The following is a 19,417-nucleotide window of genomic DNA, read 5'->3' on the forward strand; positions in this document are numbered from 1 at the left end:
CAGGGTTTGGCTCAGTGTCATTTGTAGGGGGAGGAGGGAGGGGGTGTAGTTAAAAATAACATTGTACAAAAAGCTTGTTTTATATCTCTTGCCGGAATGTGAGGGGCTTGGAGGGGGTCCTGCATCCCTGCAGATATGGTGCTTAATATTTATGTTTTGGTTGCACCTTGACAAACATTTCACGTAGTTATTGCTTTGCTTGAATATGGAAATATGTTAATTACAGCCTTTATTCTGCTGTCTGCTCCTTTCCTCAGCCTTTTCTATTCAACCCTCTAGGTGGCCCAGCACAATGTGGCTTCTTTTCTTTGAATGAGCTCTTTCCACACTAATAGGGTCCCGGGTGATGTGGAGAACCATGTGCACAAAATTGGTGCACCGCCCCCCATTCCTTTGTGGGCATGTCAGGTTAAATTCATATCAGCAGGAAGGTCACTGCCATGATTTTCAATAGCGCGAGATGAGGTGATGACTTCAGACAATGGCGCCACACTCTCCAGTTGGAGACACTTGCCTTACCAGTTGCAGTAGTTAATTAATATGCTAAAAATAGAAGCCAGTGATACAAATCGCTGCCTGTTGTACAACAAAGACTGGGCATGTGCAGCTTTGATAGCCAAGTTTATGGTGCTTGTTATGGAGGGAAGTTAGCGTAGAGCTAGAAGCAATGTAAGACTTTCTGGATGCTGAGCTTTAGTCGCTCTGGGCCTCTGGCCATTTGCGAGCTGTCTCATTTGCATTATGAATGACATTAAGGGAACTAACAAGGTTATTGGGCATAGAAATGTTCTCATGTGACCACACGTGGAAGCAGACCTACAGCAGTGCTAGTTGGCAGGGGCACTGTGGCTCTTTATTCAGCTTCCTAGGAGGAGAGTTTCTGGGAGTACATAACTCATAGATATAAAATAAACCATGAGAAAAATTACATTCAAATAACGTGACGGGCCTTATGTAAACCCCTAGGAGGCAAGGAAATTCAGAGCGAAGACTGGGATTCCACCCTTCACTTAGCCCATTGTACCTAAACATAGGGCACAGTATGTGTGATATCCCATGGCTGGAGAGCTCCTGCAATACCTACTATTGGCACTGCAGGGAGGGTGAGCGAAGGACAGAGTTTCATTCTTAATTCTGAATCTCTGCTTCTCTGTGTACAAGTCAGATGTCTAATGGTATTTGACTTGATTTTCAGGGAGAGGATTTAATTTCTTTGTTTATAGCACTATGATTCCTCAAAAAGGAGGAAGGGAGGGATACACTACATTATAGACATCAACCGCCTGCTATTTGTATAGGTAGTAATGACATAATTTGGTAATTAAAAAGTTAGAGCTAGATTCTTATCCCAAGTTACACCAATGTAAATCTAGGCTAACTCCACTGACTTCAATGGAGTTACGCTGGATTTGCACTGATCTGCTTAATATCAGAATTTGTCCCGTGTTCTTTATCGTATTTTAATATCCTCTTTAAGAGCCTGATTCTTCTCTCATTTACACTGGGATAAATCAGGAGCATCTCCAGTGTACTCATTGGACTAGATCCTCAGCTGCTGTAAATCAGATCCATTGACTTCTGTGTTACACCACTGTAAATCCAGATTAAACCCACTGCAGTCAGTGGGCGTACATCAGCTGGCCCCGGGGAGCTAGATCAGTGTAAAACCAGCACATATGGAAGGAGAATCAGGCCCATTGAGCCAAAGTCTGCCTTCACCTTTGTAAATCCATTGAAGTCAACGGATGTCCTGTAGATTTACACCTGTGTAAATGGGAGCAGACTTTGGGCACTAATTCTATCATGTAAACACGGTTTTGCACACTTTTTTTATTTTCTAAACATTTGTTATGTGCTCCCTGGACTGGGAGTGGGGCCTGGACAGTCACTCATACACATAAATATTTACAATTTTTTTAAAACACCTATTTACCTGATTTTTGGAGCCATTTCTGTTTTTAAAGTGTATTTTGGGGCCCTGCAGCCCTTCTTTCACACACTTCTTCTTAGAAGATACCATATCTGCCCATAGTACAGCACTGTTATAGCATCAGTGGGCAAGTCCTGTGTTCCTTCAGTTGTGCCATCCATTTTTAAGCAGAACTCCCTGTTGAAGGCAATAGGGAGTTCTGCTTGAAATTCAGTTGTATGTTACGGCCCTGACAAAGGAGCGCAGGGTTTGATCCATTATGAATACATGCATTTACAGTCCTTATAAGGAAGTAGCGTGCTAGACTCTGATCTCAGTTTCATTCATATCATTCCATTTGCTTCAGTGGAGTCACTTCAGATATATGCTGGTACCCCTAAGATCACTGTGTCTAGCTCTGAAGACTTGGAGTCAGGAATCTTGGTGCTATTCCTGATCTCCAGTTGACTTACTGCATAACTGTGGGTGAATAATTTTATTTCTCAGTGCCTCAGCTTTGCCATCTGTAAAATGGGATAAAACAATAGTTACTTGCCACATAGGAGTTTTGTGAGACATGTAAAGTGTAAAGTGCACTGACCTCCTAGAGGGAGAGTGTGGTGAGCTCGATAGAACATACTTCGTGTGAAGTGGCTGGCCTTCAGATGACAACTTCCCCTGCTCCAGTGATCCTCTGTGTTCCAGATAGAGCCCTATGAGGAATCCATGTCATACCACCTCTCTTCCTCCTTCCTGAGGCCCCCCTGTGTCACAGCCACCATCTTTCTGGCTGAGTATTCCAACCAGATTACCACTCCCTTCTGACCCAAGGGATTGCTGGTGAGCAAATGATGCATTCCTCTCTGAGAAGAGCATGGTGTCACCACAGCTACTCCAGTCACAGCCAACTCAGTGTGCGAGGGACTGAGATAGGAAATCAAACCCAGAGGGCCAAATCCTTAGCTGATGTAAATGAGCATAGCTTCACTGAAGTCAATGGGGCCACACCCATTTACACAAGCTGAAGGTTTGGCCCGGATCTCCACCATGGTATTTGCAGGGCCAGTCTCTATTTTTGTAAATAGACTGAATATATTGACAAGGATCTGTTTCATACTATGTACTCATTGGGTTTTGAGAGTACTCCTACTAAATAATAAAATAAAAGTTGATTGTAAACATACAATACATTTTCTCCTCCCACCCACTTGAAAAACTCTCCTCCAATCTCTATGAATAAAAACCAGCAAAAAGAAGATTTTCGTTAAGTTACTGTTGAACTAAAGTCTTGCAAACCAAGTTTCAGTTTGAGCGGTGGTTTGCAATCAAGAGAAACTGGAAACAGGATTTTGTAAAGGCAATTTGGATATACCATTCATTATATCAGTACTGAAAAAGCTTTAGAAAGGTAACTTATAAAGGACAAAACAAATCGGGATTGTATTCTTTTGTTTCTTTCTGATGTATAAAGAATTCTAGAAAGGATTAAAAAAAATTGTTTCTGCTTGTTTATTAAAAGTATCAGGAATGTCTGTCTGATCTTCCCTGATTTTGCTAGATGGCTCACTGGAGATCTCAAATTTGCATTATGGGCTTTCTCACTCCTTAATTGTAAAGGTGTGGCAGACTGGAAGGCAGGGGGGAAAGAGATATGATTAATTTTAACAAAGACTTCTTTTCTCCACGTTTGAGTTAAATATGTGTTAGTAGGGCTGTCGATTAATCGCAGTTAACTCACGCAATTAACTCAAAAAAATTAATCACGATTAAAAAAATTAATTGCAATTACTCACACTGTTAAACAATAGAATACCAATTGAAATGTATTAAATATTTTGGATGTTTTTCTACATTCTCAATTATATCAATTTCAGTTACAACACAGAATACAAAGTGATCAGTGCTCACTTTATATTATTTTTTATTACAAATATTTGCACCGTGAAAATTATAAACAAAAGAAATAGTATTTTTCAATTCACCTCATACAAGTACTGTAGTGCAATCTCTTTATCATGAAAGTGCAACTTACAAATGTAGTTTTTTTGTTACATAACTGCACTCAAAAACAAAACAATGTAAAACTTCAGAGCCTACAAGTCCAATCAGTCCTACTTCTTCTTCAGCCAATCGCTAAGAGAAACAAGCTTGTTTACATTTACAGGAGATAATGCTGCCCACTTCTTAATTACAATGTCACCTGAAAGTGAGAACAGGCATTCTCACGGCACTGTTGTAGCTGGTGTTGCAAGATATTTACGTGCCAGATGCACTAAAGATTCATATGCCTCTTCATGCTTTAGTCATCATTCCAGAGGACATGCTTCCATGCTGATGAGCCTTGTTAAAAAAATACTGTGTTAATTAAATTTGTGGCTGAACTCCTTGGGGGAGAATTGTATGTCTCCTACTGTGTTTTACACGCATTCTGCCATATATTTCATGTTATAGCAGTCTCGGATGATGACCCAGCACATGTTGTTAATTTGAAGAACACTTTCACTGCAGATTTCACAAAACACAAAGAAGGTATCAATGTGAGATTTCTAAATATAGCTATAGCACTCGACCCCAGGTTTAAGAATCTGAAGTGCCTTCCAAAATCTGAGAGGGATCAAGTGTGGAACATGCTTTCAGATGTCTTAAAAAAACAACACTCTGATGTGGAAACTACAGAACCCAAACCACCAAAAAAGAAAATCAACCTTTTGCTGGTGGCATTTGACTCAGATGATGAAAATGAACATGCATCAGTCCGCACTGCTTTGGCTCGTTATTGAGCAGAACTCGTCATCAACATGGACGCATGTCCTCTGGAATGGTGGTTGAAGCATGAAGGGACATATGAATCTTTAGCGCATCTGGCATGTAAATATCTTGCGACACCAGCTACAACAGTGCCATGCAAATGCCTGTTCTCACTTTTGGGTGACATTGTAAACAAGAAGCAGGCAGCATTATCTTTCGCAAATGTAAACAAACTTGTTTATCTGAGCGATTGGCTGAACAAGAAGTAGGACTGATTGGATTTGAAGGCGCTAAAGTTTTACATTGTTTTATTTTTGAATGCAGTTGTTTTTTGTACATAATTCTACAAAATTAAGTTCAACTTTCACGATAAAGAGATTGCACTACAGTACTTGTGTTAGGTGAATTGAAAAATACTATTTCTTTTGTTTTTTACAGTGCAAATATTTGTAATAAAAATAAATATAAAGTGAGCACTGTACACTTCGTATTCTGGGTTGTAATTAAATCAGTATGTTTGAAAATGTAGAAAACATCCAAAAATATTTAAAGAAATGGTATTTTATTATTGTTTAGCAGCACGATTAATCACGATTAATCGCAATTAATATTTTTGACAGCCCTATGTGTTAAATGAAACAAGCACAAATAGTCTTCACTAAAATCCTCTTCTCTCTCAACTGCTTAGGTTTCAGTTCCCTTTGATTTCATATTCCAACTAGTTATCCAGTTATACATAGAATTCCAGGGTAGACGAGACCTGAATTGTTAATGTAAAAAAACAAGCAGAAATTTCCCATTTCCTCTTTTTTTAAAAAAGAGGGAAGGAAGAACCATCTAGGCCTTCTTTTTCCATCATAAGTGGGTTTGGAAGATAGATCTTTATTGGTAAATGTTGGCAAATGTTGATTTCACCCCCCGAAAAATATTTCCATTGCTAATAATCAAAATTTACAAATATGTATAGTAAGAAAAATGCTGCTTGCGAACTTTGATTTAAGGATATTTATTTTGTATATTTGACCTGTGATGTTGACAATTTGTGTTTTAACGGTTATGAAGCTTGAACTTTGAATGTCTGTTGTCATTAAATAATTGTGTAAATTCCTCTCCCAAATAATTTCCTACAACTGAAAATTTAAATAAATAGAAATTGGAAAAAAATGAATAAAACCCATAATTATGCACAATTGAAAATTTAACTGGATAAAAATAGAAGTGTTTAAAATACTGTTGAAATTATAAAAAAATAAAAATTGAATTCTGCCAAGCCTAATCACAAGGAAGGAAAAAAGGGCACAAATACAATTTCTTTTTCTTTTGCAGGTCACCTTTAAGCCTCATCTATCTGCATCTAGCTTCTCTGGCTCAGTCAGAGCAGAAAGGACTTCAGTATTTCTGGCTGGTAGTCTCTGTGTCTTACAGCTTTGCTGGTCTGTGCTTGGAATAATTCTTGGGTCCGTTTCTGCAGATTTTAACTTCGCCATGTATCCACCATCAATGATAGCAACTGGAAGCGTGGGAGCAGCCATCTGTGGCCTTCAGCTTGATGATGGAGAAAGTTCACTCTCCGGTGACAGCCTAACAGAACTCCTGGCCAAGATCACAAACACAGATGTGGTAAGTGACCTGAAAACATTGTTGTTTCTTTGCTGAGAAAGCTGTGGAAAATATGATCAACATAATTTGCTTGATCCTGCTAGCCCATGGGAGTTCATGGGCAGAGGGCTTGCAGGACTGAGCTCATAGACACCGTTACAAAGCTTTGGAATCGGCCCAAAACTCTCAGGGTCTGTGTACACTGCAGTTAAAAACCCTCAGCTGGCCCATGCCAGCTTACTCGGGCTAAGGGGCTGTTTAATTGTGGTGTTAGGGGTTAGGGTCCCAGAGCTTAGGCTGCAGACCAAGCCCGAACATCTACATTGCAATTAAATGGCCCCTTAGCCCGATCCTGAGTCATTTGGCATGGGCCAGCCAGAGGTGTCTAACTGCAGTGTACACATACCCTAAGTCACACTCTACCTGGCTTTTCTGTGAATGCACCAGGGCTGTGTTTGTTGGAGAGAGGAAGTGGGTGCAACAAGTGAGCATCTGGCAGTCCCTGCTAGTGTCTTTTGGAATGCATTACCCCAAAGGGAGTAGGGAGAAGGCCTTGGACACGCCCCCCATCAACAGTGGCCAGCAGAGCAGGCCTGTCACAGAGGGGAGTGCACCCTACATCCTTATGAGGGGTGATGAAGTGAGCAGACAGAAGGCATTGGGTTTCCCTGAGATCCCCCTGGGAATGAAGTTTTCCATCTTCGACACTAGGGACCAATGCAAGACTGGTCAAATCTGGGCCTGTATTTGCCGTCCTTGGATGGTGCATCTGTTATTTTGACCCTTCATTGATGCACCTTTTTTAAAGGTCCTTGATTTAAAGTCTTCATGCACTGTGTACAGTATATCCAGATAAAGAAATCAATTCTGTTTTTATTCCATTTACTATACATTCATTGAGGACACTTCTTAGGTTATGAGAAAGTCTTCTCAGAAATAACAGACTGGAATCTGGCAGTTTTTTGATGGTCTATGTGAAATGAATTTGATGGTATCAGGTCAGTTTCCAAAACCCGACACTCTTGTTGGCAGTCTCAGCAGAGAGTTCAAACAATGTGAAAGGATCACTGAGAATGACCTACCCTGTTGCCCCTAGAGGTGGGTCTCACAAGTTCTTGGTTGAGCTATGCTGGGGGGAGCTTCATTGCTGCTGTCCAAGGTGCACCCAGTCTGTGGATAAACGTGGGACTTTCACCTCTAGGATTGTTAATCGAGCGTGTTTCACCAGCACTCAAATGACAAGAAAATGGGTGCTGGCTTCTGACAAGATGATGCTCTTCTACCATAAGCCCATCTGTTTACTGCATGCCATCCTAACGTATTAACTATAAATTGTTGTATTTCTTTTATCTTGCAAAAATAATATTCTGTGCATTTATTATATTTTTGGATGCATTATTGTCTAAGCCCTGCTATTTTTTCACCAGCAAATCGAAGTCTTTGCATTTCATTTCTGATTTCCAAGAATGATCCAGTTTTGCAAAAAAAAACCTGGCAGAATTTTTTTACATTTCCCCCCGCGTCTCATTGTTTTTAATGTGACATTTTGAATTTCTTGTAGTTGGAAACCACTTTGCACAGAAAAGAGGCAACATTTTGAATTTCACATGCTTTTAATGTGAAAGTGAACATGGTCGTGGAAATTCACACACAATTACTGGGTCTAGTAATGGAATGAAATGAAATTTTTTACACAAAGTATTTGTTGTTTTTTGTACATCTCTTCTATAGACACGTGTAGGGCAAGAGACTGTGTGAGTGCTATATAGCAGTATGCAGTAGGATAATGCAGTAAGAGAAATCACATATCTTATTTAGGCTGCATGGCCTGGTAAAAGTGGAAATTAATTATCATATAGTGCTCCTTTAGCAATGGGGGACACACATAACCCTTATCATTTGGTGGAGGGGCAATGGGGGGCACACAGCGCTCTTGGCATGGGGGTGGGATGAAGGGACACACAGAGCCCTTGGCATGAGGGATGGGGTGCGGGAGTTGCAGGTGGTGGTCCCTGAGATAGAGGTGGATGGGAGGGTAGCACACAGGGAGCTTATGGGGGCGATGGAGGAACACAAGGAACCCCTGGTTTGTGCAGTGAGCTCGGCTTACACAAGCTGCAACGTGTGTGTACTCCTCTGATAATAGTGCTGAAAAAAATAGTATCAGAAGGGAAATAAAACATCACGTTACCACAAACTGTAACTAATCGGGATTAGGATGAGGTCTTCATGGAGGATACATTATCCCATATCTACCTACTGTGGGGCTTTTTGTGGCTTCCCTCGAAGCGTCTGGTAATGTTAGAGACAGGATATTGAACTATGGATCTGATCCACTGTTGCAATTCCTATGCTCTTTAAAAGGATTACAGTAATACTTTTCTACTTCTCCCAACTTTATTTGTAGTTGTATGCAGTGAGCATTTTTTAGGATTGGGATTAGGTCCTGTCTCTTTACATTTCCTGTCATGTCTTTGCTTATCCTTTGCCATGGAGAAAGAAACATTTAAAAAGTTTAGGGGGAACTTTTCTAAGGAAGGCATCAGCTCCCATTGACATTCAGTGGAAGTTTGAGCACTTCACTGCTCTTTGTGCCTTTAAAAATTCCCCCATTGTATTTTTGAAGTATTTTCTCTGGGAATAGAAACAAGTGCAGCTTAGTAGCCCCCAAGCCCTATATCTTAGAACTGGAGTCTTCTTCAGAGTTCAGAGCTTTTTCCCTGGTGACACTCAGTGGAAGAGAGGCGTCAGGCTGCTGCCTAAGCTGTCACAGGACTACATTTTCAGTATCACTGAACTCCATCTAGGCTCTGGATATTGTTTCCATAGTAATGAGTGTTCGTCAGAGAGGGGAAAGAGTCCCGGATATACTGCTGGTGTGTCTGCAGGCCCTGGTAACGTTAGATGGGTTTGTTTTTGAGTGGCTGTGTTCTTTCTTCTCAATGAGTCCTGTGTTTGGCAGTTGCTCATCTGCTGTAAGGTTTCTCTAGCGCAGGATGCCATGGAAATCTTTTCCATCATTCCTCTTGTTTAGCATGGATGGGAGGTTTGGGTATGCTGACAATATTCAGCTGTGTGTCTCCTTTTCATCTGTCCCAGACACTGCAGACCTAGCGTCTAGCCAAGATTGTGGCTTGGAGGATTGCTAGTTGGCTAAAGCTCATTCTGGATAGGACAGTAATGACACTAGTAGAATGGGAGAAATGTTGGTAGGAGAGTATAGCGGGAATATCTATTCCCTAGATGGAGGGGCAATACTCACCATACAGGGGTTAGCAAGGTTTGCAGTTGTAGGGGTGCTGCAGAACCTTTAGCTGCTCCTGGATTCCTAGATATTAGGAAAGAGCATGTTTTTCATTGTTGCAAGCAAAGAGATGGTGACCATTCCTCTCTGATGTGGCCCTTGGTACAGTAATCTATTCCTAGTCACCTCCAGATTGGTTATTGCAGTTCACTCTACCCTTGAAAAACAATCAGAAACCCCAACTAGTGCACGCTACACTGTTGTATTATTTTTATTTATTTCCAGATGCAATTCAAAGTATTGACATTTCACCTAGAAAGCCCTGCTTGACTTGGGATCCTGGCTGTCTTAGAGAATGAATCTCCCCATGTGCCGTTTTGCTGGATGGAGAAAGGGCACAGTGAAGTGTCTTTTTCTGTGGAGTTTCCTTTCCCCTTGTTCGCACAGAGCCCAAATTAATTGATTTTCAGGGCATGTTGCAGGTACCCAAGACCAAGCTTGAGAGGGACAGGAAGGCTTGGCTTTCTCTGGTGGCTTAGGGAGGTTCTATGCATATTTTTCAGTTGACATTGTCAATGTATGTTTTAATGCATGTGGTTCCTACTGTAGGTGGGGCTGGTAGGGCCCTCTATTAATTATTAAAGTTGCCTGACATTTCCTGTTATAGGACCCTATTTTTAGTTGCTTGTAAAATTGCCAAACTTCAACTATTTGGGCTGAAATTTTCCATGCTCTGGACTGCTGCAGGCCAGGCCGGGTCCAAGTCCTGGCACCTGAACTGACAGCAGGGAGCTGTCTCTCCTGTGCTCTCAATGACCACCCCCACCCCCCATCCTGAGCCCAGGCAGCGTTGTTGAAGAAGCTGCCTGATTCAAATGCAGAGGGGACAATAACCAGATTTGCAGAGGGTAGAGGAGTTTATTGGGACAAGGAGCCTGGTGGGGAGATTGGGACTGAACGCTAGCAGTGGAGGTGAGAGAAACTGGGACTGGGAGTTGGGGTAGGAGAAGACTGAAACTGGCTGGGCAGGGAGACTAGGACTAGGAGCCAGGTGGGAAATTGGGACTGGGAACAGGGGGAGACTGGGACAAGGAGCTGGGGGTGGACACCAAGATTGGATGGGGGGGGGCAAGGGACTGGAAGTCAGGGTGAGGGAGAGAGGATGAAGAGCCAGCAAGGAGGGAGCAGGGACTGATTGGGCAAGGAGACTGGGAACAAGGGGCTGGGATATTGGTGGGTGGAACTGGAATGGTTGTGATGGGAGACTGGGGGTGGGGAACAGACTGGGACTGAGAATCTGGAGGAGTGAGACTGGGACTTGGACGAGAAGCTCAAAGAGCGGAGACTGGGACTGGCGAGGTGAGGAGAATGGGACTGGGATGAGAATCCATGGGTGAGGAAGAGATAGGATTGGGACATGTTGGAGGGGTTGGGGCAGAAGGAATCACACTTGGGAGAAATGTGCAGAAAAGTCTGTGCCTGCTAGAGAACACTCCTATCTAGAGCTTGGAATAGATCCCAAGATTTCTGAGTTTCACAACTCCTCAGAAAATATTCATGAAATCTGCTGGTAAAGTGTCTCACCCCCCTCCATATAAACAATGACAACCTACTATAGTATCTGTTACTCTGTTAGCTCAAGTGGCAGGGGCCTGTGTGGTAGATCTAAAGGTTCCAAATCTGCTGATGAATCATAGATATGTAGGGCTGGAAGAGATCTCGAGAGGTCATCAAGTCCAGCCCCTTTTGTTGAAGCAGGACCATGTAAACCTAGACCAACCCTGACAGGTGTTTGTCCAACTGTTTCTTAAAAACCTCCAAAGATGGGGATTTCACAACCCCCTTTGGACGCTTATTCCAGACATTAACTATATTTCCCATAGCCCATTACTTCTTGTTCTACCTTCAGTGGACATGGAGAACAGCTGATCACAAGTCTTCTTTATAACAGCCCTTAACATATTTGAAAACTGTTATTAGGTCCTCCCTCAGTCTTCTTTTCTCAAGACTAAACATATCTAGTTTTTTTTAACCTTTCCTCAGAGGTCAGGTTTTCTAAGCCCTGTGTCATTTTTGTTGCTCATCTTTTGGACTCTGTCCAAGTTGTCCACATCTTTCCTATAGTGTTCCACCCTGAACTGGACATACATGTGTGCCAAGTAGAGCGGAACAATTACCCCGTTTTACATACGACACTCTTGTTAATACACCACAAAAAGATACCAGTGTTTTTCCCAGCTGCGTCACGTTGTTGACTTAAATTCAATTTGTGATCCACTATAACCCCCAGATTCTTTTCAGTAGTACTAACACCTAGCCAGTTATTCCCCATTTTGTAATTGTGCATTTGATTTTTCCTTCCTAAGTGAGGTATTTTGCACTTGTCTTTATTGAATTTCATTTAGTTGATTTCAGACCAATTCTCCCTATTTGTCAATGTTGTTTTAAATTCTAATCCTGTCCTCCAAAGCACTTGCAACCCCTCCCAAGTTGGGGTCATCCAGAGATTTTATAAGTATACTCTCCATTCAGTTATCCAAGTCATTAATGGAAAATTTTGAATAGTACCAGACCCAGGACTGATCCCTGCGGGATCAGATATGCTCTCACAGTTTACAGCAAACCACTGATAACTACTCTTTGAGTATTATCTTCCAACTAGTTGTGCACCCACCTTATAGTAATTTCATCTAGACCACATTTCCCTAGTTTCTTTATGAAAATGCCATGTGGGGCTGTTTCAAAAGCCTTACTAACATCAAAATGTACCACATCTGCTGCCTCTCCCCTGTCCACAAGGCCACTGACCCTGTCAAAGAAGGAAATTAGGTTGGTTTGGCATGATTTGTTCTTGACAAATCCATCTGACTATTCTTTACATAACCCTGTTATCCTCTAGGTGTGCACAGATTGATTGGTTGTTTAATAATCTCTTCCAATATCTTTTCAGGTATCAAACTTAGGCTGACTGGTCTATAGTTTCCTGGGTCCTCTTTATTCCCCTTTTTAAGATAGGTACTATGTTTGCCCTTTCCTGGTCCTCTGGACTTCACCCATCCTCCATGTGTTCTCAAAGATAATTGCTAATGGTTCAGAGATTGCTTCAGCTAGTTTCTTAAGGACTCTAGAATGAATTTCATCAGGCTCTGATAATTTTAGTATATTTAACTTATCTATTCCTCTTAATGCCTTCTTTCCTTATTCAGGCTTGCTTTCCTTCCCCTTGATGTTAATATTTATTGTGTTAAATAACTGGTCACCATTAACCTTTTTAGTGAAGACGGAAGCAAAATAGGCATTAAACACTTCAGCCTTCCTGATGTCATCAGTCACTAGCTTTCCTTCCTCACTAAGTAGAGGACCTACAATTTCCTTTATCTTTCTCTTGCTCCTAATGTATTTAAAGAACCTCTTATTATTGCCTTCTATATCCCTTGCTAGGAGTAACTCATTTTGTGCCTTAGCCTTTCTGATTTTGCTCCTATATGCTTGTTGCTATTCTTTTGTACTCCTCCTTAGCAATTTATCCATGTTTCCATTTTTTGTTGGATGCCTTTTTGATTTTCAGGTAAGTAAAGAGCTTCTAATGAAGCCATATTGGCTTCTTACTATTCCTATTTTTCCATTGCATTGGAATAATTGATGTTGTGTCTTTAATAGTCTCTTTGAGAAACTTCTAACTTTCCTGAACTCCTTTAACCTTTAGATTTACTTCACATGGAACTTACCTACCAGTTCTCTGAGTTTGTCTGCTTTTTTGAAGTCCAGGGTTCTTATTCTGCTTCTCCCACTCCTTCTTTTCCTTATAATCACGAAACCTATCATTTCATGATCACTTTCATCCAAATTTCTTTCCACCTTCAGATTTGCAACTAATTCCTCCCATTTTGTCAGAATCAAGTCCAAAATGGCTGTCTCCTTGGTTACTTCCTCCACTTCTGAAACAAAAAGTTGTCCCCATACATTTCAATAACTTGCTGGAAATTTTGTGTTTTGCTGTGTTACTTTTCCAGCAGATGTCTGGTTGTTAAAGTCCCCCATTACTACCAGGTCTTGTGTTTTGGATATTTCAGTTATTTGTTCTAGAAATGCCTCATCCATCTCTTCCTCTTTTGGTGATCTGTAGTAGACCCCTAGCAAGACGTCATGCCTGTTTTTTCCCCTTTTACCTTTACTAAGAGACTTTCAACTGGTCTGTCTCTCACCTCCTTCTGGACCTCAGAACAAGTGTATATACTCTTGATGTATAATGCAATACTTTCTCTCTTTTTCCCAGGTAGGTATATTATGCTATATGATGAAATTTCTGGCGTTTTTTTGTTTCCCAATTTGCTTTTTTAAAAACCTAGCAACCTTAATTTGCATCCCTTATGCATTATAATATAGACTTGAGTTACCAGTCCCAGCCTCTCCACCTTCTCTGGCTCCTTTTCCCACTCTGCCCTTTCTCCCACCCACACTGCATTTGAATGTCAACTTCCTCCTGTGCACTGCCTGGACCCAGCAGGGGGCTCAGTAAGTGCATAGGAAGACAGGCTCACTGCTTTCACTTTAGATGAGGGGACCTGGACCTGGCACAGTTGCAGCAGCCCAGAGCTGCAGCTGCAGGGAAGGCCCTGTTCAGCCCCTGGCTGGAGCATGCTCAATGTGGATGGACTCTTTGGGGAATTTAGCTGCTAAAAATCTAAGAAGTCTCTACTAAGCATGTGCAAATGGTAATTTTTTTACAAAGGGTTATAAATTGGCCTAATTTGAGTGGGCACACTCCTGACACAGAAGCCATCCTCTTACCAAATTGCCAGTCACTATTCCAAAGCATCTGGTTGCTAAAGCTCTTCAAAGAAAACGTCCCTAGAGTTTTTGAACATTGGCAAAACAATGTATTTTTCCCTACCCTTATTCTCAGAAGTGCCTGTAATGTTTTGGCTGAAATTTTCCATACACCCAGTATGTCAATTTCAGACCAAACGATTAATGTCTGGCAAAGTTATAAGCAACTGAAAACAGAGTTTTATAATGGGAAGTGTCAGGCAACCTTAATAGGTGATTCTACCAGCTCTGCCTATAATGCGTATCTGTTATTGTAGAAAAAATATACTATCTTTGCATTGTTTAAGGGTTAGTATCAGGCTGCATTAGTAAAGGGTAAAGACTACTGTAATGTCCTGCAACGGGGCAGAGTTAAAGTTGTACATGCAACCATAGTTTGCTCTGAGTTCCAGATTTGTGATCACTTAAACCTGTAACTGTAATGTTACAATAACTTCAGCTTTTCTATGTGAACTGGCTTGTTTTTCAGAGGGGGGGGGGGATTGGGAGAGGAGGGAAGAATTGAGGACTTTTAGGTTCCAGGAGCATCATAATATGGTAGAAGATCCTTCTTATATTGCAAGTTCTTTGGGACAGAGACAGTCTTTCTGTTCTATGTTTGTATAGCACCTAGCACAATGGGGTCCCGGTCCATGCCTATGGCGCCTAGGCACTACGATAATTTAAATAGATAATAATAATAATTAATATCCTGCAGAGGTTACAGGCTCTGCAGAGGAAAAACTTCTCCCCCTGCCAACCCAAACAACAACCTTCAGAACCCTGCAGAGTATCTGAGGGGAGGGAAAGGAGGGAGCAGGCAGCAGAATTAGCATTAATCCCATTCATGTCCCCTGGGCAGCAGCTGCTGGGTTATGTTACCCTCTGAAAAGGTTAGCATGGGTCTCTTCCTGCTGCAGTTAGCATCATAGCTGTGATGGTTAGTAAAAATGACTGTCTAATCCGCACTGAGGACTAGCAACCCTGAACATTTCAGACTTTAAAGTGCAGCCATTTCTGAGTTATGCATAAGCAGAGAAGCATCTTACAACTTTCTTAACAGGAAAAAAAGCATATTTTTTAAACCCTTGCATAACTCAGAAATTGCCGAAGGGATTGTGCTTTAGCTTTAAAAAAAATGCACCATCTGAGATAAAGCATGAAAAATTTCAGCTCCAGAGTTAGGAGTATGTGAAAATAGAAGATTATAATGAAAGGCGGATGTAGCCTTAACTATAATGAACTCTCCTAGGCTTCTGCTGAAGTATATGAGGATTCTTCCTGTTTACAAGGAAATAACTGTACCAGAGCTGCATAAACTCAAATGCCAAAATCAGTGGTCTTTACAATAACATAACTAAGAGCAGAATTTGGCATGTAGTGCTCTAATATTTTTTAATAGATGTTTCATTATGAATTAGGCCAAAATATGTTATTAATAAAGAGAATTTAGTTTAGACTCCTTCCATTTAAATAAATAAACTCTTATTATGTGAGTGTTTCTTTCTAAAACAGAGAGCCAGGTACTGGTGTACTGGTCTGCTGTAAATCTGGAGTAACTCCATCGACTTAATGAGAGTTACTCTGGATTTTCACTGGCATAAGTGAGATCAGAACCTTGCCCAATAGTTGTTACATTACATAGTGGTATACTATGCCAATATCATTTGATAAAGATTATTTGCTAAATAGTGGCTATGCAACATTTGGCAAAAACTAAAATGCAGTGTGAAGGAACTGTGACCTTCACACTCTATGAGGGAATAATTGAGCTATGTGAGAGCTGGGCTTTATTGCTCCTTCTGGCTACCAAAATAAATATCAGGACCTTATACTAATGAGAAGCTGAGAAGCCTGACAGTTTTATGGATAGTGAAATTACCTTTGTGTGATACATTTTAAGTGCTTTTTCCAAACAGAAGATAGTAGCTAGTACAGAGTGGTTTCACACAGCTGTATGTGATATTATAAGATTGTGGGCCTCTACGGTGATCAGATTTTTTTCAACAGAGTAGGAATGTTTCTTTTGTTATTTGCTAAAGAGGTAACTGGTTGGGGAAAAGTTTTAAACCCCCCACCTCTATCCACATGAAGTTCACTGAGTGCTCTCTCCATCTCTCAATTGATCACTGCAGTGGAAGAATAAACAACTTGAAAAGATAGCGTTGCCAACTTTCCAATTTCTCAAAGCCAGACACTACAGCAGGAGTGCAGGAACTTCTCCTAGTCCTCTGTTCCGCCTCTTCCCGTGAGGCTCCATCCCTTGCTCCACCTCATTCCCCAAGGCTTTGCCCCCACTCACTCCTCTCTCCCTTCTCCCCCATCGCTTGCTGCTCTCCCCTCTCCCCCGTCACTCGATCCTCTTCCCCACCCTCTCCATTCCTGAGCTGGGCTCCCTCTGCCGTAAGGGGACTATTCACCTGCTGCCTGTGGAGCCAGGGCTGGGAGCTGCAAGCCTGATGTGGAGCCTGCCTGACTGCCCACGAGATGCAGGTAGAAGGTGGCCCCAGCTGAGCAGGGGCTCGCACGGGTCAATGACCTGGTGCTTCCCCCCTCCTCCCTGGCCGCTCACCCGTAAGGCAGGTAATAAGTGGGAGGGCCATGGCCCTCTGGTCCCCCATTTCCGGTGAACCCTGCATTACAATTATGGTCAGAATTGCTAGGATCACTCAGCTCCCCTCAGGAATCCTTCTCCCGCCCAGCGGTCGGCAAGTGGCCAGGCCCCGCTCTCTTACCCTGGCAGCAGTTCCTCCAGGCTGACGGCAGCTGCCGAGCCAACCCCACTCGGAGGCCAGGGCAAAGCGGAACCAAATGCGCTTCCAGCCAAGGAGTTCCCTCCCTGCATTCCCTGCTCCCGCCTGGCAGGTATTGCTCTGCCCTAGGCTCTGGCTCATCCCACCAGGCCTGCTCCTACTGGGGGTGGGGGAGTTGACTCTGCTGGGCCCAATCCTGTGGCACCCATATTTGCACCCCTCCATTCCACTAGCTCTGTGCTGCCTCTCTCTCCCTGCCTTAGTTATGGCCTTGGAAAATTGCGGTAACAGGACTTTGGGTGTCTGGTGAATACTTCTGATCAGAGACTGTATAGGTCCCCTTAAAACCAGACTTTCTAGCCGAAAACCAGACACCTGGCAACCCTATGAAAAGATAGGAATTTTCATACTGGACCAGACCAACATTCCACCTACTGCAGCTTCCTGTCTCCAGCAGTACCAGATGCATCAGAGGGAGGGGCAAGAAACCCTATTGTGAACAGTTATGAACTATGAGAAAGGATGGCCCAGTGGTTAGGGTGCTATACTTGGGATTCCTGAGTTCATTTCTTTGTTCTTTGTTTCTCTGTGACGTTGGGCAAATCACTTAGGGTGGGATCTATGAAGGGACTTAGGTGTTGCAATGCTGAACATCACAGAGTCTAGAAAATCACAGGAACAACGCTGCGATCCCCAAAGCTGAATTAAGCACCTCAGCTTCCAGTACAATGAATGGGGAGAGATCTACAAAAGCCAGTATGCTACGTGGGGAGTTACCTAAACTAGCCAATGGGAGATGCCAACCAGAAGGCCCCACCCCCTTGGATATAGGGCCTACGTCTGGGCTGCACAGAGGTGCCTAGCTCTGCTTAGCATACTTGAATGGCAACCCCTGTCCTGGAGTCAGGTGGCTTAAGCACCTAAACTGTGTTTCTTGTTGGAATGAGTTAGGTGCCTGCCTTGCTCCACACAAAATGGCTGCCAGAGGAAGTAGTACACAACTTTTAGCCCAATGGTTAGAGCACTCCACTAGGATGTGGGAGACCCAGGTTCAATTCTCCTCTCTCTGCTAGAGCAGGAGAAAGTATTTGAATAGAGGTCTGCCATTTCTCAGGCAAGTGCTCTGACCACTGAGCTATGGGATACTCTGGTATGGGGGTTTCTTCTGTCTCTCCTGTTGAAGCTGTTCCATTGTGGCTAAATAACAAAAGAGTGATGGGAGGAGGGGGACTGGACCCAGGGTCTCTCACCTCCTAGTTGGGTGCTCTAACCACTAGATTTCAGAATCATGCTCCCTTTCTGGCCCAATGACTTTTCCACAGTGGATAAATATTAAATAGCCATTAGGTGAGAGAACACGCATGAGAGAATGACTCTGTGGTCCAGTGGTTAGGGCACCCTCATGAGAGATCGTGGGTTCAGTCCCCCTGATCTAATCACTTTTTCATTATTTATGCCCAATTGAAAAGCTTCAACAGGAGAGATTGAGGGAGCCTCATATCAGAATATCCCATAGCTCAGTGGTTAGAGCACTTTCCTGAGAGATGGGACACCCCGGTACAAATCCTTTTTTCTCCCCCTCTGGTACTGAGGGGGGAATTGAATGTGAGCTAAACATTATAAGGTGAGCATCTCCTCTTCTGGCCAGATTTTTGAATGGGACCTGAGCTGTTATGCAGCCTCTGAGCAAGCCTACAGGATCAGGCTCCACATATGATGTAGGCAGACAAACACCTATCTTCCCCTGGTTTGTGAAGCAGTCTGGGGCTTAGGTGGGGAGATGGGCATCTGGACTCCCAGAAGGCGTCAGCAGTGTACATGCCCAAAAGCTGAAACATAAGTGCTGAGGGAGCTTTATCCTGAAACGTAGTCACCCAGTGAGTTTAGGTGACTACAGGGTTTGGTGGGAGTTTCGTGGATAGCAGTGTAGCCAAAACTGGGACTTGGACACCTAAACCTGGGATTTAGGTGCCTAGGTACCTTTGTGGATCCCACCCTTACTTGCTCTGTGCCTCAGTACCACCTATGGGGCAACCAGATTGTGGCCCCATTGTGGTTGGCTCTGTACAAATATATAGGGCCAAATTTTCCATAGAGTTTAGCACTCAAAATTGGGGAGATTAGGCACTAGAATAAGTGGACAGATTTTTAGGCGCAATCAGCCTGTTGGGTGTAGGATGGGTGCTGAGGACTTTTGAAAATCTGTCTCTGAAGTGTCATCATGGTAGTTGCTGGAAGCTGAGCACTTCTGAAACTCTGGCCTGATTGGTGGGTTCTGAGCCCTTCAAAATGTGGCTTTGATCTGTTTTGAAAATCTGGCCCGTAGTAAATGACAACCTCTGCCGCAAATATCAT

General features: G+C 42.7%; 1 protein-coding gene across 1 annotated transcript in view; it reads left to right on the top strand.

The window, feature by feature from the left end:
• Nucleotides 1-19,417, top strand: part of CCND2 (cyclin D2) — a 59,295-nt gene that overhangs the window by 13,425 nt on the left and 26,453 nt on the right. Inside the window, exon 4 of the mRNA XM_065571361.1 lies at nt 6,129-6,277. Coding sequence (XP_065427433.1) covers nt 6,129-6,277 — 149 coding nt within the window. The remainder of the gene's footprint in view (nt 1-6,128; nt 6,278-19,417) is intronic.

Source organism: Chrysemys picta, chromosome 1, assembly GCF_011386835.1.
Source record: "Chrysemys picta bellii isolate R12L10 chromosome 1, ASM1138683v2, whole genome shotgun sequence".
Taxonomy (NCBI): Eukaryota; Metazoa; Chordata; order Testudines; family Emydidae; genus Chrysemys; species Chrysemys picta.